Raw genomic sequence first — 22,377 nt, 5'->3', positions numbered from 1 at the left:
AGTGGTGACAGCCAACCAGATTCGTCTGGAACCAGGCTATAACCAACCAGGGCCCAGTATTCAAATATGGGGCGGGACATTGCGAAAGAAAATCTAACACTGAGAGGGACGATACTAATATCCATGCAGTGATAGTATCGCTGCGTGAGGCTAGGGAAACAAACCCACCTTCTATGATGTCACTGAGCATCATGAAGGTAATGAAAGAGCCACCTACCTCAAACATCAGAAACATTATGAAAATTACAAATGCTATGCTCCAGCTACTGAGGAGAACCAAGCAGAACAGAGACATTTTGATGACCAGTTTTGGGGACAGAGGTTTTTCTATTTAAATATAGGATTACTAATAGTCATACAGTACTTATGGTGTGCTGATTTGTATTAATAATCGTATTTAGATAACCTGTCTCTAACGTTTTTAAATTACATTCTCCTCCTCTGCGATACACTGCCCAGTTAGTCACGTACTCTGTGCTCTCTATATGCATGAATACAATTATATACCAAACAGCTTAAGGATTTCACTCCAAATGTTCTATTGAATAGCTGGGGAGATTCGGGTTGACTTACCCTCTCCAAGGCAAAGGTACGGACTGTATATTTAGCCAGCGTCTCCGTCTTCAGTAGTGTAATCTGGATGTCACCATACATCTCACTGTCATCTGGCCAGTATTTACAGCATTTCACCTGTTTAGACAAGGTATTACAGAACATTCTAACCATGCTGTAAATTACACACTGTACAGTTAAAACACATTACAATTGGCTATGGCTAGCTTGTCATTTATGGCTTTGATGGACAGGGGGACAAAGGAGTGCTTCAGCTTGCACGGAATTCGTGAAAAAAGGTGTTTAAAAGGCAATTTCACAGAAGTAAACACATGAATGATTGTACAGAAAACAGCCTTTGAAAGTGCTTCATATTCTGGTGGAAAGCGTCAGAACAGCTGAAACAGATCTGAGTTCAGTGTAAAATGCTGTTGGAGGGGCAGCAAAACAACAAGCTGCTCTGTTGGTGATTTTTCATCCCAGAGGGCAAAGTAAAGCAAAGTACAACATAATGACATGGAGAACAGGAGCGCTGCAATGTGTTCCACTCACCTCACACACGAAGCACCTGGTGTTTTTCATTCAGGGGAAATGTTTTTTTATTAAAGTCCAGCTCCTATTTGTTTTGTTTGTTCAGAGAGGTTGTGCCAATTGGATACAGAGCTGGTGTGCGTAAAATGGTGTCATTTTAACCATCCACCTGGATAATGTGTTTCTATAGGGGGAAAGATGATGCGACTTTTACGTTTGAATGTTAGGCTTGTTTATTTGTGACAGATAATGACTGCTATAGTCAGGCTGTCTGTGGTCATTCTGTGCAAGTAATGCTCTGTGTCACTCCCTGTTTGTTTCTTCTCACATTTTTCACTTCCAGTGCTTTTCAGTGCACCACGGCATAACAAGTGCTAGCTGTGTATTAAAGTAATGTATTGTGAGATGTAAATTACACAATGATTAATACTTCTCAAATACAGAATGTACTTACTGTTAGAATCTTGTTATCGCCCATGGCTGTGTACTTGAACGTGAGACACAGTGTACTTGGTATTGTGTACTGACTGATCTGTATAGCATACTTTATAGTTAGGCTACGAGAGACATCTCAGACAGCAAGGTCAGCCTTGCTGCAGTTAGCGGTTATTATGTCTCATATCTTGTTGTCACGTCATTTGGGATCCAGCACTATATATGTTTCCTGTTGTGTAATAAACTTTGTGAACCTTTAGCGTGATACTGTCTCGTGTCGCGTTATTGTTCTCCCGGGCCCGCCGCCGCAGTCCCCCCCCAAAAAATAAAAAAATAACGGAAATGGAAAATCCCTTTGGGTGGATTAAATGACTCTCCACATCTACATAGCAGATTTTTACTTCCTGACTGGCAGTTTCCAGCCAAATCGGCTTTCAAACTAAAGGTACTCGCCGCTGACAATGCATGTGTACATGGCGCTCTGAGCCCTCCACCAGATGCACGCTGCACTAAGGCCACTGCAGAGTGACGTTGGTGAATAAAGAATGTAAAGCTAACAGCAGCTCCGTCTAAAGGGAACAGTGATGTCACTCACCCTGCCTACCTCCACCAACTTGGTGATCATGACGATGCTGAAGCAGTTCTCCTGCCACACCATCCTCCAGAAATCCAACACCGTCTCCTGCTTGGGGCCTTGTGGAGGGAAGAAGAAACAGCCCCATCAGAGCTGCACTCTCAATGAAAACCACTTGTTGATGGTGCTGTTGTGTGTGGCCACCAGAGCATGACCGGCTATTATTGCTATTTTATTGACTTTTTCTTTTTTAACGAAAATGTTGTTAACCCATTTAGGCCTAAGGCCTCTAAATCCTGACCTAAGGTTTCTGAAAAACTTCAAATATTTATATAGCAGCATCAAAAAAATTTATTTTTTGAATACTGTACATACTGTACAGAACCCAAATATGGGTGCCCGGCCTGAGGGGGTAAGATACCAATAGGGGCTCCCGCCCAAATCTTTGTTCTGATTTTTAACAACCTGGTGTCACTATTTTTTTGCTTGTCGTAGGCAAAAAATTATAATCTACAAGCTCACTATGTTATTTTGCTTACAAGTTGAATATACTCAAATATCAAATCAAATCAACCTTTATTTATATAGCACATTTCACACAACCGAAGCCAAAGTGCTTCACAGTAGAAAAAGTAAACATGACAAATTTTTATCAAACAAATAAAGAAAAGAAAAACTGAGAAACATAGCATGTATACAAGCAAGAGACATAAACAACAAGAATACATAACCATTAAGATCAGATAACATTAAATGCCAGAGAGAAAAGGTGAGTTTTAAGAAGGGAAAAATATGGATTGAGCAGCTCTAATGTTGGGGAAGGCTAATCCATAGCTCTGGGGCCGCCACCCCAATAGAAACTTTAAAGGTATATTCAGTGATTTCACTTAATTCAAATATCACTTATTTTTTTGTTTTGTTGTGATAATCCCCCCTACTATAGAGTGTGCTGACCATATAAGGAGTTCCTCCCTGTCCCCAATTAACCCTGGGGGTCAAAAAACCGTAGGTTTCATTTTTGGATAGGTGGCCCAGCCTTCATCCAATCAGGATAGAGCGAGCAGGGTGTGTGTGCCTTGGTGTGTGTGGTGTTGGCCTGTCGCATGTCCCCCCACTGTGGTACGTGCATGTGTACATCTTGTTACCGGGCCGAACCGGGAGGTTTTCCAAATCGCCCAAATCACTGAATGCTCCTTTAATAAAAATAAAAATTCTCCAAGAATGGGATCAGAGTCAGACACAAAAATGAGTCTGGCTCTATAGCATCATCATGACCCGAGTGACCTTGGTCAGATGACAGGATCTGTGAAGATTGTACCATCAATGCACTGCATGTATGTGAGACATCAAAATGAATTGGAATAAAAACAAATGTAGCCTATGTATCGGGTCTGGATAGCATCTCGTTTAACTCTTGCAGTGTGTGATCCTTTCTCTGTGAAAACCACAAAGATATAATGACAGCCGATTTGTGACAGCCGTATTGTGAAATAATATTAAATAATATTTAATAATAAAAGATCTGATGACTCCCCGACGACTTTAAAAGTCCTATACCATGTGTACGAGCCCTTAGGAAACAGTGGTTGCTGATGATGTGAATGAAGCCTCCATCAGTCAATTTCATGTGGATATACCACTGGAATAATGAGCACCGAGGGAAACCATGCTCACAAGGAGCTCCTATACAGTAACTCATGTCTGTCTGTCTGTCTGTCTGTCTGTCTGTCTGTCTGTCTCTCTGTCTCTCTGTCTCTCTCTCTCTCTCTCTCTCTCTCTCTCTCTCTCTCTCTCTCTCTCTCTCTCTCTCTCTCTCTCTCTCTCTCTCTCTCTCTCTCTCTCTCTCTCTCTCTCTCTCTCTCTCTCTCTCTCTCTCTCTCTCTCTCTCTCTCTCTCTCTCTCTCTCTCTCCCTCCCTCCTAGCAGGGAGAGTTTATGAAAGATAATCGTTTGAGCAGCCCTTCAGCAACGTTTTGGCTGCAAAGTCTGCAGCAGACCCTGGCTTTGTGATTTGCAGAGAGGGAACTGAAGACTTATGTTATTCCACATGAAATTCCTGGACTCCTCACATCACAATTGGTTGAGGAGCTATAAGGAATGTGATTAATTATTCATCTCTTCTTCATGATTAATTCAGTGACATCAATCACACAGCTGCCACTGGGCGGTGGTCACACATGCCATCACCTTTAGATTTGCAGGACGTGCGCTTTGGCTCAGGATGGAGAGAGAACAGATTTCTGATTTATTACTCACTTACAAAATCAAAAACTCTCACTCTCAAAGCTTGAAAAATCAAAGACACACTTAAAGAGGCGCACGTGCGCGCACACACACACACACACACACACACACACACACACACACACACACACACACACACACACACACACACACACACACACACACACACACACACACACACACACACACACACACACACACACACACACACGCACGCCTTGCAGGGATACTCACCCTGAGTGGCGATGAAGTGGTTGGATCGATGGTAGCCCTGCAAAAGAGAAGAGGAATGAGGTGCTGAGTAAGACCATGTGATCGTGGCTCACAGCTGGAAGGGAGATCATGTCTGGACAGCCGTCTGCTCTCCTCTGGCTCCCCGTCCTCTAATGACCCACAGCACCCACTACATACTTTAATGTCGTCTTTCTCCACAGCCACCATATTAACTTTACTCTGTATATGCAGTTAATTCATCAGTATGCATATAATCAAACCAAATGCCCTGATTGGAGCCAATAAGCAGGTAATTATATAATAATATGCCCACATGTTTATTTTAATACAGTATGGATTTTTAGCTGCGTGTACATTATAATTCAAGATAGCGAGAGAAAAAAGCCTAACTTAAAAAGCAATTTCAGAAGCCCTATCTATTCATAAAAAATGGCTGATTCTTCACAGAGCGTCAGTAACCAATAAAGACATATAAAATAGATTTGTATTAAAGCCACAACTGCAAACTAACAGCTTACGGCCTTTTCTTTCATAGACTCAAACAATTATTTGCCGACAACAGCACCAAAAGGTCTGTCTAATAGGTTTCACATGAAAGCAGGGCAGACTTAGCCTGGATCCAGCCCAAAGACCCTGCCCACTCTCTTAGTAGACTGCAGAAAGCTACATTCTGATAATCAGGCTAGAGGGCAGACTATCATGATCTAAATTAACTCGGTTCTTTATTGTTGTCTCCACCAGGCCGAAGGCATGGGGAGAGAGTATGTTTTGCACTCCGTGTGTCCGTCCGTCTGTGAACAGCTAATCTCCGGCACCGTTAACCCGGTCAATCACACACACTCCCTGGATGCCAACGATGAACCTCTGCCGCAACATTTCCAGAACGGCCTGAAGTTTTTCATATTACTCCTCCAGATTCTGTCCAAAAATCCCGCAAATCGTTACACACTATCTCTATAGTCATGTGTTCAAGATGTATCTGTCTCATATTTCATATTCCATCCTAATTGGCTAACATTGGCTTTCAAAGTTTGCAGGATTAATAATAATAATAATAATAATAAAACTTTATTTGTATAGCACCTTTCATGACATGAAATGCAGCTCAAAGTGCTTTACAGAGCAATGGAGAAAAAAGAAAAGAAAAGCAAGGCAACGACATTAAAAAACAAGCAGTAATGCAATACAGTGAGGACATGAATAACAAAAAAAAGAAGATCAATTAAAAGCAATGTTGTAGAAGTGGGTCTTGAGCTGTGCTTTAAAAATGTCTACAGAGTTTGCCTGACGAAGGTACAGTGGGAGCTTGTTCCATGCAGACGGCCCGTAGAAGAAAAAAGCTGCTTCCCCGTATTTTTTAGTTGCCATTTTTTTAGGCAAAGCGAGCAGGCCAGCAGTGGAAGACCTTAGGGGGCGGTTTGGGACATATTTAGGCAGGCAGTCATGTAGGTAGGAAGGTGCGAGACCATTGAGAGCTTTATACACAAGTAAAATAATTTTAAAATCAATCCTGGCCCAGGCCGTAGCGTAACGGTCTGGGCACCGGACTGGTGATCCAGTCGCGGTGTGCCGCGGGTTCGACTCCCGGACCCGACACGGCCTTTACCGCATGTCATCCCCCCATCTCTCTCCCGTTTCCTGTCAGCCTACTTTCTATCCCTTAAAAAATCAATAAAGGTGTAAGCCGCAAAAAAATATCTTAAAAAAAAAAAAAAAATCAATCCTAAAAACAACCGGAAGCCAGTGCAGAGAAGCCAAAACTTGAGTAATATGTTCTCTCATCTTAGTTCTAGTTAAAACTGCTGCATTTTGGACAAGTTGTAATCTGTCAGTTGTTTTCTTAGGCAGTTCTGAAAAAAGTGCATTGCAGTAATCAAGCCAAGAAAAAACAAAGGCGTGGATTAGCGTTTTTGCATCGTCCAAAGACAAATAGGCTCTGATTCGTGCAATATTTCTAAGGTGAAAAAAGGCAATCTTGGTAACATGATTAATGTGTGAATTAAAATTCAATTCAGAATCAATAATGACCCCCAGGTTCTTTACTGTACTGTTACTTTCTACAGTCAGGTTGCCAAGTCTGCTTATTATTGATTCTTTCTGCTCACTAGAACCTGTCAAAGCATAAGTGTGCACAAATGGACCCTCATTTAGCCCTTCGCCAAGTCCCTCCCCAACCCGTCCTTGTCCAATAGGCACGTTAGCAGCGAGGAGACAGGGCAAGCTGTCCTTCATTTCAGTAGCAAGAGCATCAAAGTCTAAATCTAGTCAACAACGCCTGCAGTAGGCTATGCACTGGACAAATTTGCATGACATTATTTAAATAAACTAGAAATATGAGGATATGACAGAGGTTGCACGGTATAGACTACGGTCATTAGTATTATTGCCATCACCTGGGTGGGTCAGGCGTGTAACTTCCCCGACGTTAAGTATATGTTCAACAACACAGCCATGCAAAATAACACTGACGGCTACGGCGAATGCATGACCTGCATAGCAACGGTTGCTAAACTCATTGGATTGGCATTGGACAATCGCTTTTTGGGGTGGGATTTAGCGAAGGGCTAATTGAGTCCTGTCTGTCTTTAAACTCACAACCACTCCCATATTATACTGTCTGGAACCCCCATATGACAACTAATCCTTACTCCAGGGGTATTCAATTAGATTAGGCCGGGGGCCACAACTGTAGAATTATTGTGTGTGGGGGGCCGCACAGTGTGCGCGCGAAGCGCGGAAATTTGTGGGTTCTCAAAATGCTTTTTGTGCTCAAACACGAAGATTTATGTATATTTCCGCACAGTAATGAGCAGGATAATATGTCTATACAGGTATATGCCACCTTAGAATAGATGTAGGCCTAGACCTATTTGACAGTGCATAAACAGCATTGCTTTGACATTAACGACTGGACGGACACACACACACACACACACACACACACACACAAACAGACACACACACACTCACTCTGCTGTGGGCAGTTCAGAAACCCGTCCACGACCACCAGTGACATCATCGTTAGGCAGATTGTTTTTTAAACAAGATTTATTTACGTGAGAATAGTTTATCAGACTATAAAGATCAGATTACATAGAGCAGTGATTCCCAAAGTGGGGTTCGGGGTCCGGGGACCCCCAGGGTCCTGGAGGCAGTTCCAGGGGGTCCCCAGGGAAATGATGGTTTGGAACCAAATGGACCCTTATGGGTCTGTAACTGTAACTGTGTACAAATGGAACCAAATGGACCCTAACAGGGTTTATTATTGTGAGAATGATGGCTTCCATTTTCGCATTGCAACTTTTCAGGACTAGAAAGCCTGCAGTTTCTATTAGCTTGGATTCTCCATTGATGTCACTGTTGGGTGGGTTTCTGAACTGCCCACAGCCCTCCTATGTGACACAGACCGAGTAGAAAAAAACGTGTCATTTTATCATGATTATTAGTGAGGACCTATTATATGAAGATAGGTTGAAAAGTGGTCCTTTAATGATTACCGTCATTATGGTAATCAAACAATTAATATCGCACACACCATACCTGTAACTTTTATTATCCCTCTTATTATTCTCAAAAAAAAAAACAAAAAAAAAAAAGATTTTTTTTTTTTTTCAAAATTCTTCCAGGGGCCACAAGGGGGCCCGCGGGCCGCCAATTGAATATCCCTGCCTTACTCTCTACAAAATGGTCCGATTCTATTCATAAACCTATCTATAATCTATTCTGACATCATTGACATGTATCTGTACTGACAGTAAGATAACACACATGATAACAACGGATTCTGGTGGCCTACTGGCCTAGCTAGGTGAAAGTAGGACCCCACTTGACAACCCCTGTGAAGTGTCTGTCCAGCTGTCTCAACATCACAGTGCTCAAGTCTTCGATCTTTAGGTATGCGGTCAAGTGCAAGCCTGGCTCAGGGAGTAGGACGCCCCTGCCTTGCAGAGTCCCTAGGCACTTTGGACTTATCAATTTATCATCATGTCCTGTGTTTTCGAAATCATAGGTGTCAACATAAATAACTCTGTGGAGGAATGTCCAGTCTGTCTCAAAAAGCAAAAAAATATATCTTAAAAAAAAAGTCATCCAGAAACATCCAGCTGATGATGATCCAGCATGCATGCATGCACACTTGTCTTATATAAAGTTGCACCTCTGAATGGGACTTGGGCATGTACAGTACAAGGTCGCAGATGGTGGAATGGGGGACAGGAGACAAGGGACTAAGAGAAGGATGGGGGGGGGCAGGAAGAAAGAAGAGTGGTGAAGTACTTACTTCCCTGTTAATCCGAATCTACAGGGTCCAAAGTGGAGGATGTTAAAAAAACAGGGAGTTAAAAGAGAGACATACAGGCCAGTTAATGAGAGAGAGAGTAGTTATAGACAGGTGGAGCGACAGGAGACTGTGTGTGTGTGTGTGTGTGTGTGTGTGTGTGTGTGTGTGTGTGTGTGTGTGTGTGTGTGTGTGCGTGCGTGTGTGCGTGCGTGTGTGTGGCCTGTGTGTGTGGGGTCATCCTTATGTTCCCGAGGTTCTATGAAATGTGTATACGACACACAGTCTGGCCAGTAGCCAAGTCGACACTAGAAAAATATAAAATAGAGACCTTGAATGACTTCAGCTCTCCTTTGAACACCAAAACATTTCACAATGAAAAAACAAAACAAAAACACTTTAATGTCTGTTGAACGTCTGAGCACAAGCTGCTCAAAACGGTGTCTCTGCCGTCGGTGTGTGATGGGTGTGTATATATCTGCCTCCCTATCTTCCAACTGCCCTTTTTTATTTTGGGGTGCTCAAACTGATGACTTAGAAGATCAGAGACAGATGCAGACTTAAAACAAATGATCAAAAGATGAACAATCTGCACTCAGAATAAAATGTTAGGTAATTTTAATGAATGGGCCGCGTTTCAGCCCCTCAGGCCTTTTAAGGTTTCAACACATTACACTCTGAACCTTATTTTGTGTGGATTGATACTTTGATGCTTTGTAGCACCATGACAGTCTGTGTCCATGTTGTATAAGCACCTCAGTGGACTGTGAAGACACAACTCTGATTGGTTGGTAGGTGAGACTTACGTCAATGTAGTTGGCGTTGATGTAGTCAGAGTTGGGGTCACCCAGGAGTGGGTGGAGCTTGACTCTGTGGCGGTCATCTGAGATGGTATAGAAGAATGAAAGAGGAATCAGATGAAACAGCACAGGAATATTACAACAACAAAATATAGACGAAAGGATTTAGTGTTACTGTAGCAGCATAAGAGGCCGTGTCCACAGAAAGGGCTTTGGATATCATGTCCAGAGGAATTATAAGGAGTGTTTTTTGAGTGTCCACACGTCTTCATAATTACACCCGTAGGAGGACAAGGATGTGTGGACATGTCTTTAGGTCATTTTTAATTATATTAAACACTATTTGTTTTACAACGGCCGTTGCTAGGCAATGCCTTGCTCGTCCGTCCCGGAGCTGTTTTGCGTGCTCGCAGCCATTCACTTCCTTGTTTATTACGGCCGTCAAATCTTGCTATTATCTCTGAATCTACGGCGCTGTCCGTGGTTTTGATCAGAATGCCGGTGTCCTTATTTTTGACTTTAGCATGCATCTCGTTTGGAATATTAATGCTTCTAAAGGGAGATCAGACTTGTTAGCGAGAGGTAGTAATGCAACATTCACCTCCCGGTTATGGGGGGAAATGGAAGGCGGGGCTTTATTTAGAAAGATTCCGGGGCATAAAAAGCGTTAACATGTGTCTTAACCGGCCATCCATGTCGGCGCCACGGGTGAGTCTTAACTGGCCACACATGTGTCTTAACCGGCAACGCATGTCGGACTGTTAGTACGTCGGACCAACGTATGCGCCCCAGCACAAACAGCCTAGCGGAAATAACAGTAAACATCGTGGTAATGATTCAAAGTCAGGTCATAAATGAGTTGGTTGTTAGACACAGCCAGGATGATCAAACATGATATTGAAGAGCGTTCCAACTTCCTCTCCAACAGTTTTCTACTACAAACTATTTTCTACTTGAACCGCCCAGGGCGCTCTGCCACTTATCTATTTGCCATAGAAATGCCGGGCAGAATGAACACAGCCCCTTAGTCTTTCTAGTCGTATATCTGTGACTTTTGACGTTTTACTTCACAAAGGGCAGAACATCTCCTGGTCACTTACATCCCGTCAAGGTATCATGTCTCTCTTTGGTTTTGTCTTCCTTCTTTGTGCTGTCCCAGCCATCAAAAAAGCTCTGTGGAAGACAAGACATTCTTATGATGGAGATAGCGGCTTTGTGAGCCTCCCCTAATGATTTAGACAACTTAGATAAGCCTCAGGCGCAATGTGGATTTTCAGCATTGTGTTTCTTTTGTTTAAGTGCGATAAGGAATATTGTTTTTTCACGGTTATCACACTGAAATCCTATCAGCATGTCATCTCTCAAGCACAGCCGGGGTTTACATCAACAGGGCAGTAGCGTTGAGAGAATGCTTTGAGATAAGGAGTGATTATGTGCTTTATGCATGTTAAGTATTTAAACAGGGAAAGTGTCACACACACAGATACAGCTATACCTCCCACTGCTACTCCCCATTAGACTGTGTATTAATCTGTAATTGTAAGTAGTTTAGAGAGAAGCTTATTGTCGGTATCAGCCAGTCTATTCCCGTTACAATGCACTAGACCTCTGGGACACAAATAATAGGTTGCTTAACTTGCTCCTATAAGAAGTGTCCGGAGCCATTTCAATCAAAATCAAATCAAAACTTTATTTGTATAGCACATTTCATACAGCATGTGCAACCCAATGTGCTTCACAGATTACAAATAGAAGAGACATTAAAAGAAAAAGAAAACAAAGAAGGAAAAACGAAAACATTTGACATTACAAATAAACATAAACATGGATTAATGATACTATGACCTAATTAAAAGCAATGTCTTAAGGTTTCTTTTAAAAATGTCAGTAAAAATGTCTGTAAAAATGTGCCTCAGTCTGTCCACTATTCTGATTTCCAATAATCTCCCAAATCATTTAGAGCTGCTGAGCACAAAGTTGTGTTCAATCAGTGCATTCTCAAAAAAGTTTGTCAGGTACATTTGGCATCTGAGGCTGATGTTGAGAATGATCTTACATGTACCATGTTGACGAGCATATAGAATGATCAGTGATCATAATCACAGTACTGACATGCAATTCAGACAGCACAGATAGAGTTGGCAGAAGAGCCAGAGGCTTCAATGCACTCTGCTGGGCATTGGCTCGGCTAGCTCCTCAGGCTTTTCTCATTTAGAGTAGTGAATTTACTTGTTATGGCAATTAATTATCCAGTCCGCACGTGCGCACACACACACACACACACACACACACACACACACACACACACACACACACACACACACACACACACACACACACACACACACACACACACACACACACACACACACACACACACACACACACACACACACACACACACACACACACACATACATTTCTGCACACACACACACACACACACATTTCTGCATTCCACAGGGAAATAACGAGCCGTACCTGTCAGGAGAGGGTAGACAGAGAGGAACACTAGAGTGTGCATACAGTACATGGATTCGGGGGAGTGGGCTGGGAGTATGCTGTGCCCGTGAGGGAGTGCAGCCCAGAGTATAGAACTGCAAGGTGTTTTCTCTTCTTCAGAAGTGTCAGAGGAGCATGGCTAACAGAGCAGGAGCTCTCCTGCTCTAACATACAGAATCATCCCAGCGGGAGGAGGCCGTATTCAGGGACAACACAGTGTTCCCTGTACTCACACAACTATGGATATGGAGGTTATTACACCAACAGCAGAACCAATGTTCTATCTACACTTGTCTCCATTTATATATAGTTTAGTGGAAAAGCTAAATCCACCTCTATATAAAGAGCAGGAGAGCGTAACCGGCCAAATGACTATCTGCCACGCAAAGGAAAGCGTGTGTGCCAGAGCTGTGAGCAGGTTGGGAACAATGTATTTTGATTCAGAATAATTCTCTCCATTATAAATGAAGCCAGCCACCGCTGTTGGGTGGAAACTGTAATTATTTAGTCACAGGCTCTTGTTAATACGTTTTGGTACTTATTGGTTCAATAATTATAAAAACATACTTTTAAATACAAAAATAGTTAAAATACCGATCATACCGGCACAACTTGTAGGTAGTACTAATAGCTACAGTATGAGGTTTCTGCCCGAAAGCGTCGATATGCTCCTTGTGAGCACGACTTGAGTGTCTCCTCTCTCTGTACCCTTTGGTTTCCTGTCTCTCTAGTCTCTACACAGACCCTCCTGTATCTGAAATAAAGCATTCCACACACAAGGAGTGTTCTTCTCTCCACCAAGCTTTGTGCAGGAGAGCAGGACAAATAACCTCTGCTACCAAGAAGCAACACGTTCAGACTTTGTGATACATTGAGACTCGTAAAGCCACCTTCTCTCAGCTGTCAGTAGGGTGTGTGTGTGACTGTGTGTGCGGTATACACGTGCGTGCGTATACCGTAAGTGTGTAAGTGCATGTGCGTGCGTGCGTGCGTGAGTGAGTGTGTGTGTGCGTGCGTGCGTGCGTGCGTGTGTGTGTGTACTCATCAGGTCTGCCATGGTAACAGAGGTCCTCTTTAAGGCCAGATGAGGATGAAGGCAATGAGGAGAGTCTATATGGAAGATGTCAGAACAGGACGGATGGCACCCTGCACCGCCCACACCTACCATATGCTTCACTTTATAAGTGAAGCAAATATCTGAACTCTCATGACTTCAATATGCAGCTATATTGAAGTATATACATATATAGTACTAGTAAACTTTGTACATTGTATTTGTTGATGACATGTATATGTATGTGCAAATTGTATTCCGAGGACTTTTTGTGATATCCTTTTAGACTTAAAGGAGTAGTTCACCCCAAAAAATACAAATGAAGCCTTGATTCATGGGGATTAATATACCCCCCCCCCCCCCCCCCCCCCGCATTCCTAATCTAATAATTTGATGACGAGCACCATGGCTTCATGTGGTGTAAAATTGATAGAAAATAAGTCATGTTTGGGTAAACTGGGTCTTACTGTACCACATTTCTGACTAATAAAGTAATCAATCAATAAATCAATCAATCAATCAATCAATCATATTACTGTATACCAATATATGAACATGACATTTTTTCTCTATATTTTAACTACCGGTATATGTTGTTTTCTCTGGGATTAATAGATTGACCCACTGCACTTTCACCGTTTCTGAGTGTCTCTCCCTGTTTCCTGTCAATAATAAAATAAACTCACTTTGCATTGTCATTGAATACTTGGTGAATTCGGCTATACTGTATAGTGTATAGTGCCAGTGAATACTTCAGAATCTCACCTCATACTCCTGCTTGAAGCCGTAGCCCTCAGCGGTCTTCATCTGGTTAATGTGCTGGAGGAGGTCAGCTACGCGGACGGCAGGATGGAGCTGTCCCGTGTGGTACGGAGAGCCTTTACGTCCACACTGACGCCTCGGGGAGCCTCCCAGCAGACTGCTGGACTCGTTGACTGAACTGCGAGCCTCGCCTGCAAGGGGGAGGAGGGACCAGGACACAGGGCTTTTTAGAATGAGATCAACTCGTTTTGCAGTTTTCTGCAGTCTAGTCGAACCAGTGGATACAGATGTAGCCTGTATATGCTCCCAAAAATAATTCCCTCTGTAGTACTAGTCCCTATACCTATAATGCTTACTTGACTTACGCTACTGGAGACACTAGGCTTCTAGGCATTCATTTGGGATAACAATAAAACAGTGGTGCCCAAACATACAGATATTAGTTACGGAAATTTGTGGTACACAGTTAAAACAAAAAAGGCTTTCCGCGGTGTGGAGGCCTAGTGAGCCTAGATTTTTTCAACAAAAAAACAAAACATGAAGGGAAAGTCTGGGTGAAGGTACTTTGTCGGTTGTTTCCTATCAGAATGATTCAGGTGTGAATGGTTCTCTGATAGACACCGCACTATCAACAGCATTACGAACTCCATGCCAGCATCTGACACTGTATGAAGGTGTTGCACTTAAAAAATAAAAATGGCACGCCTTGTGAATGAAAGTGTGTGTGTGTGTGTGTGTGTGTGTGTGTGTGTGTGTGTGTGTGTGTGTGTGTCTTACTGCGTGCCGAGCAGGTGTGTGCGTCCATAAAAGACAGTGCCATCCTCTCATCCTCCTGCAAGGTGCTCTGGTCTGTGAAACTGTGCTCCATAGAGCCCATATGGCTCTTCTCCTGGCGGTAGCTAATAGGTGTTTTATTCATGTTCACTGGTTTCCTATCAAATAAAGATGGAGAGAGAAGGAGGAGGGATGGAAGTACCAGAAGGAGAAAGACAAGGAGAGAGAGACACCGACACAGAGTTTCAGAGAGAGTAGGAAAGGAGCCGTGAGAGACAGCATAACAAAAAGGAAAGGAGAGAAGGAGATAGTGGATGTCAGGGACGGAGTGAGTAAGAGGGGAGGAAAGGAGACGATGAAGAATGCATTTCATAATAATTTGCATCCACCGACCCTAGCTGAAACTTTAGTGGATGACAGCCATGTGCACAAGCATATGATGGAACACAAAATAAACAAAAATAAATACAGAAAAAAATAAGAAAACGGTCACTTACGGATAGTAAGAGTAAGAGTAGATGTCCCTTCTGGAGAAGTGTGAGGATGGAGGAGGAGGAAGAGGAGGAAAAGGAAGAAGAGGAGAGGAGGAGGAGAGAGGGAAAATCAAGAGAAAGAAGAGAATGTAAGCTGCAAGCAATGCCAGCTGTGGGCAGGGATGCATTGATTTCAGTGGAGATGGGAACCAAGCAAGGCACTGACAGTCCCAATCACAGCCAAAGCAGAGAAACACGTCTCTCCTTTCTCCTTTAGCGCCGTCTCAACTCTCAACTTTAATGAACATACGTGGCTTCATGCCAGAAGCACATTCGGCGATCAATAACAAGAATTGTCTGAGAACTAACTGGCAGCTTATTGGACAGCGGTCCAGACTAATGTGGGGACTATAGTGTCAACGCTAACGTCAACAGTATGCCGTGTGAGGTCAGCATGTTTGATAATGATTACCAGAGCCCTCAGCCACCTCTCACTTGGCATGTAGTGTCAGTTGGAATTTCACATACATTATTTCATTTGTGATAGAACATCTTATTCTAGACTTTCCTCCTCGGGCTGGCACATGGTTACAGCTGACTAAGACGCAGAGCAAAGCAAGTCTCTGTAGATGATTATATGTAGTTTAGCATGTTCCCAAAATGGCCATGCATACAGTATTTTTCTGTGATATTTTAGACACTATGTCGTAATGCATCATTATTATATATGCAAAACAAGGATTTCACATTAAAAGCCTCCTCGTACCCCTCGCTCTGTTTGACTAATAGTTAGATAGCTAGAGCTTTGGGATCACTGGCTAATAATCTCTAAAAGCACACCTTTTCCTGCCAATTACTGACTCATTTAAGGGTCAGACCGCTGCTTGGTGGGTGTAATTAAGTGGATAATTGAATTGAATCGGCCTTTAATTAAATACTTCACACTCAGATAAACTTGCTTGGTATCTCTGGTGCAGCATAAGGGATTGGAAACAATACAGGCTAGCTGTGCTTCCAGTATCCCTCCTAAACAATGATATCCTTTCACCAAGTACAGCTAATAGAAGACAATGATTAGGGGACTGTTCAGAGAGATATTTAAAAAAAAAAAGAAAAAAAAGAGAGCAAGATGAAATGGTTATGGTTGGTGTGCAACCATACTGCAGGTGGACGCCATTCAGGTGACTTGCAGAAGAGGTAAAAATATACTTTGTAGTCCCTGGAAGAGCCTATTCCGACATACTGCAAATATATAACAGCATACAGGCTAGCTGAGCGCCACTCACCCTTTCTTGATGATGATGATGACGGCTCCCAGCAGAAGAATGAGGACCACCAGCCCTCCGGCACACACCCCAAGGATCAGCCCCATCTCTTCAGAGTGTTGGGACACCTCCAGGGCCCTGCGGTGGTCCTTACAGGCCGCTAGCAGAGAGAGAGAGAGAGAGAGAGAGAGAGAGAGATAATACACAACCTCGGGCGTGTGGGATGCATATCTTTGGTCCGATGTACTAACAGCTGACACGTAATACTCCATACTCCGCCAGCCTTGACCCTACCCTAACCCAAACCCTAACCTAACCCTAACTTGATTATAGGCTATTTGCCCATGAAGCTCTCAGAAGGTTCCCCTTCCATGACCTTTCCTAAATATTCAATTAAGTAATCTCATTTTTTTTCCATCTGAAACATTTTCTAAATATGAATTTAGGCATTATATGCCACCATATACCATTCTGTCTGTTAGTTTTTGGTCGAACTGGCCCCTGTCACCCATTCTCTCCCATAGGAGTGAACTTCACACCTCCAGACAGCCCATTGTTCAAGTAGTCGATATATAAAATGGCTCTACCGCACTGGGGAGAAGGTGTCTGGAGCTCCAAGGGGAGACAGTGGCCAATACATACTGTAGCAGGAAAAAAGGTGTTTTTGACCTGAAGTCAGCTTGTGTGGTACCTGGCCTTACTACAGTGTGTTAATCGGCCTCGTATGTGTCTTAACAGTTTGACTGTTTTATACGCTTAACCCGCATTTTAATCAACCCCCCTTCACTGCCGAGATTGTTGTATTACCTTTAGAGCATACGCTGAATTATTTGGGCTTTTAATCCGCGAAAATCGAGCGAAAAAAGCTTCCTCCGTTTGTTATGAACGATCGCACCACCCGCCATCTTGGTACACCCGGAAGACGCAGCACAGGACCCTCCTCCATGAGGCGTTGAACCCCATTCGTTTGCATTGGCCTCAATTTCCCAGAAGCCCTAGCAGCCCACAGCATGTGACGATTTCCGGTTTCATCATCAAAACAAATGCATCTACTCTCTTTCTCCGCGGCGAAGACGGATTTTCTATTTATTTATTACATTACGGCGGATTAAACACATAAAACAAAAGGCGGGTATGCCGTATATGGCAGCGACATTAACCTGGAGTAATCCATTCCCGGCACGGAAACTGTTTTAACCAGCCACATGTTTTGGACAATATGCTCTCCAGAGGTAAAAATGCAATTACTATCCAAAACGATGACAACAGTTGTGTTGTCATTGTTTGTGATTATGAATGCAGGGGTGGCGGGGTGTTATAACAGAGGATCTGATTTAAAAACGTGTTTGAAATTACTTTTACTTTGGATTGAAACAATAACAGTGGGTTGTAACCTTTGCTCACAATCCCACACAGCGCTACAGTCGTCATGTCAAGGTGCCCTGCTGTCTGTGCAATACTGCAAAAGGTCATTAATAATGGTGGGTTATTCATTCCACTGGCATAAAGCTCCATATTTATGTTAATAGCACAAAAAAGCTCTTTTCTGTGTCTGGCTACAGTAAGCCAGTCTAGTTTGTCCCGAGTGGTGTCAGTGTGTCCTTTAGTCCCTGACAGACCCGCAACGAGCCCCTCCTGAGCCATGTTGGAAGAGCCAAAACAATCTCCAGAGCAGCACAAAGTCACAGCAGGCCTGGGGGCAGTGATGGAGAGTGCTAGCAAGCTATAGCTAGCAGCCTGTTGGGGCTGAAGCAGATCTGGGGCAGAAGAACAGGGAAACAGAGCCATGTTTTAGCCTTCTCTATCGGCAGCCAGGGGCATTGGATTGGCCTCAGCACAAATAACCCTGAAAGTGGGACAATATGAAAATCTGGACCCTGGATGTCAGGACAATAAGTAAAATGTTTTCTCTCTAACACAGACACGTCCCGCATGATTAGGGTTTGAGGTAGGTTGTCGTTTGTCGGACCAATGACTAGTGTGAACTAAGTACTTTATCCCTTCTGTAGAGGTATTACACTATTTACTATTTACACTGGTCAACAACTTTCTTGTACAGATCACTAAAATTATTATTATTATTATCTAGGCCATACATGGCCTACTTGTGTGCAAGGTGCAAGTTGGCATCTCGAGAGAGTGCATTTCTAGTTTAGAGCTATGTTGTGGCAACACTTTTGTTTGCATTTTGTAGTGCACTATAGTGCTTAGTTTTGTCTGCGGCTCCACTCGGGTTTTAATGAACCCCCGAGACCCGAGACAAAACAGCACCATTCCCAACCTCACTTATTGAGTCACTTATTGAAAATGGACCTAAACGGGTATGCCCCAGTCGGACCATCAGGTATTTCGGGGTCAGGCTTATCCGACGACCTCTGCCTCTGCACTATACATATGTGACTATTTACCAGAGTTCATGCTTTTTCCAATTTTGCAATTAAGTCAAGTGAGTGTCTGCATAAACGCATATTTGTAAACTGTAAATCTGACGAGATTTCTCAGTGGCTCTATTATATAGATAATGATAGTTTGCCTTTGCACAGAGTTACAGTGAGCATCTCAATGTGTCCTGGTATCTGTGACAGACTGCTGGCTGACTGAGAACAACAAAAGGCTCTGGTGTGACCGTGAGCTTCTTCATCCAGACAGAAGTAGAGGAGCGAGCTCACAGCCTGCTGTGCAACTGATTACTGGAACTTAATTTAAAATTACTTGAGTGATATAGGAGTACATTGCAGATGCTACAAACGTAGAAGGGGTTGAAATCAATTTAAGTTCTCTGACATTTTAGACAGATAAGACGGGCACCGCTGCATTTAGCCCCAGAATTTCTATTAAACCAAACACGAGCATGAAATAGATTTTCATATGAATCCATGCACCTGCCGGCTGCCTGCTGGTGGAAATTGGCACTTAAGAGTAGAAATGAAAGGTCTATTGTTGTGTTGGGCCTGCCAGAGGATCCTAAATTAAACTGTCACCTGGAAGTTGAAATGTAATCTTCAGCTTTGTTATCCGAGCCAAAATCATTTGCCTCCACTTTGCCTGTGATAGTAACGTCTCAGGACCCCCGTCATGCAGGGGGCATGTTAATGGTACAGAGACCACCAGAAAATACACTCTGACCTGTCATAGCTTCTAATTGAAAATCACTCTGCGCAGCTCTTTATTCATTAATTGACTGTGTGTGTGTGTGTGTGTGTGTGTGTGTGTGTGTGTGTGTGTGTGTGTGTGTGTGTGTGTGTGTGTGTGTGTGTGTGTGCATGTGCGTGTGCGTGTGTGTCAGATGGAGTGAAGCGTGGGGTTGAAGAGGTTAGTCTTGTCTCTCAGCTTCATGCTCGAGTGGAGCTTTGTCTCTTCTGCTTTTCAGCCACAAAAACAGTAAAAGTCGAGTCCATTTACTGAAAAGACTCTTACGCTTACTGTACAGTAGCACTGCTGTGAGAACTATATACTGTATGCATAGATGACTGTTATTCACACTGAGAGCTTTGAGTCCTGTCATCAGGACTAAGTCAATTTCCATGTCTCTCTGAGTCTAGCCTCGGAAACTGCAGGTGTTTTGTTTTCAAAGGGGAAAAAAATAAAAAAGCCTGGGCGAGCCAAGCAGGAAACATGGTAAATGGTGCATTTATATACTGTAGCGCCTTTATCCAAGGCGCTTTACAGAGATTTTGCATTACATTCACCCACATTCATACACCGATGGCGGCGGAAACCATGCAAGGCACCAACCAAGCACATCAGGAGCAATTAGGGGTTCAGTGTCTTGCTCAAGGACACTTCGACAGCAACTCTGTGGGAGCCCGGGTTCGAACTGGCAACCTTACGGTTACCATCCAGCCACTCTACCCCTCAGCCACCGCCGCCCGGCATGGCATAGGAAGGGAGTGAACCTTGTATATCGCTAAACCAATAACGTCGCTCCAACTTTGATAACGTCAGTGTTCTCCGCTGCGTTCTACTGGGGAGGGGAGGCGGGCTCTTAGGTTGGTGAACCAATAGGAAGTCGGCGGGCGGCGGCGGCTAGTATTTCCACCCCTCTATGCCCAGAAAAGTACAGCGCTCTTTCAGGATACTCAGAGTCCTATGGAGGACAGTCATAGCTGCAAGTCAGAACTTCAACTGCCTCTGTTTTGATCTTGAGGACCCTTCTAGATCAAGAAAAGGTCAGAGTTCTCAGACGTAGCTGTATAACGTTCTGCTGGCAGGAACACAGGAACTGTCTTTGATATTGTGTGTCCCAGAATCTGACCCCAAACCAGCGGGATGAAAGACTCTCTGCCTCATGCCCTTTTTCTCAAAATATCATTGTAAAAAAAACAGAAGCTCAGATGAAAATATATTAAAAAAAATTGAAAACATTCCTCCTCTTTGTTTAGTTGGAACAAAGAGCCAGTAAAGAATTATTTCTACTTGCCGATAAGAACAGATTTTCCAACTCAAAAAGCATCGTCATGTCATGTCACGGCAAGCGACACTATGGCACTACAGAGTATGAATTCAGTTTCAAGCTCTCTGATACTTTATTCTATGAAGAGACCTTCCATTCAAGGTCACATTTTAGATGAAAAACCAAAACAATAAAGGAGTTGAATTACCTTTGCGAGCGATACGTATGCAGTTTATTCTGGTTTCCTGAAAGAGAAGGAGAGCATGGTGATCAGAGGGCTTGGTGACACTTTGCATTCTGCATAGGAGACACACATGATAAAAGAGACCAGCATTTAGAATGTTTCCATTTTCTTACTTGAAAAGGACGAGGCAAATGTAGCAATAGTTACAAAAGAAAAGACTGCTAGACTGATTATGATATCTGTAAGGATTCCTTCAATACACTGTAGTGTATATCTTTCTCACACAGATATCAGCTGGGATCATCAGTTTGAGGACAGAAACCAATAAAGCTACTTTAAATGAGTGGAAACACAAACCAGAGTAGCTGTTGTGAAGTATTTGACTGAGAGAACAGAGAGACTTAAATAAATGATGAGAGCTGAAAGAGAGTAAATGAGGAGGCTTCGGGACCAATGAAATGCCACTACAAAAGGGAATTCATTTGGTCTGCTGTATTTGGAAAGATGTCATCTCTAAAGGGCGTTAGCAAAAGGACCGTAGTGTCAAACAACACTATAATGGGATGCGAGACCATAATCCAATTCCATCACCGCCACCTCTTGGAGGAGACACATTATAAAATTAAGATTTACAGATGCTAATTCAGGCATTATGGGACAATTATGCAAATCCACTCGCCCTGAAACGAGCAAAAGCACTTTCCTCAAAGTGTCGCTAAATTGTCATTTTTAATTGAAAATCCATTTTGGGCCCACGTCCTCTTAAACCTTAGTCTTAATCCAGTGATGGTGCAGGAACAGAAGGAAGGATTTTTTTTATAGAAAACAACAATCTCTCTAAAACTGACAGACAGATGGCTGTTTCTACCAACATCAGATGTACAGTAAATGCACACTTGCATGCCGCAAAGAATATAACACTTTTACATGAAAACACACTTTTACTCCTCTGCATTCCCAGAAGAACACAATGCGAGGGAGGGCAGAATCCATTTCTTGCGACGGACCTGTCCGTCGGGGGGTCCGCCGGTCCGTCGGGGGGTCCGTCGGTCCGTCGGGGGGTCCGTCGGTCCGTCGGGGGGTCCGTCGGTCCGTCGGGGGGTCCGTCGGTCCGTCGGGAGGTCCGTCGGTCCGTCGGGGGGTCCGTTGGTCCGTCGGGGGGTCCGTCGGTCGGTCGGTCCGTTTTTGCGTCGCGACGGACCGTCGGTCGCAGGGTTAGGGTGGATGGATTCTGCCCTTGCTGCCCAAATGGTAACTCTGTCATTTCTCTACCGTTTTGGACGGGGGTGGTCTCTTTGGAATCGTGTGGCCCCCCTGGAGGTTTC

General features: G+C 43.5%; 1 protein-coding gene across 1 annotated transcript in view; it reads right to left on the bottom strand.

Moving 5' to 3' along the window:
- The window catches only part of LOC310856103 (receptor-type tyrosine-protein phosphatase U-like), a 152,864-nt gene that overhangs the window by 15,977 nt on the left and 114,510 nt on the right, over positions 1-22,377 (bottom strand). The window contains exons 13-21 of the mRNA XM_083761325.1: positions 21,077-21,113; positions 16,497-16,635; positions 14,741-14,895; positions 13,967-14,154; positions 10,746-10,818; positions 9,652-9,728; positions 4,570-4,606; positions 2,114-2,211; positions 574-690 (exon numbers count right to left, since the gene is read on the bottom strand). Coding sequence (XP_083617451.1) covers positions 574-690; positions 2,114-2,211; positions 4,570-4,606; positions 9,652-9,728; positions 10,746-10,818; positions 13,967-14,154; positions 14,741-14,895; positions 16,497-16,635; positions 21,077-21,113 — 921 coding nt within the window. The remainder of the gene's footprint in view (positions 1-573; positions 691-2,113; positions 2,212-4,569; positions 4,607-9,651; positions 9,729-10,745; positions 10,819-13,966; positions 14,155-14,740; positions 14,896-16,496; positions 16,636-21,076; positions 21,114-22,377) is intronic.

This window comes from Protomyctophum parallelum (assembly GCF_964188405.1).
Source record: "Protomyctophum parallelum genome assembly, chromosome: 3".
Taxonomy (NCBI): Eukaryota; Metazoa; Chordata; class Actinopteri; order Myctophiformes; family Myctophidae; genus Protomyctophum; species Protomyctophum parallelum.
This window is presented reverse-complemented; position numbering and strand designations above follow the sequence as displayed.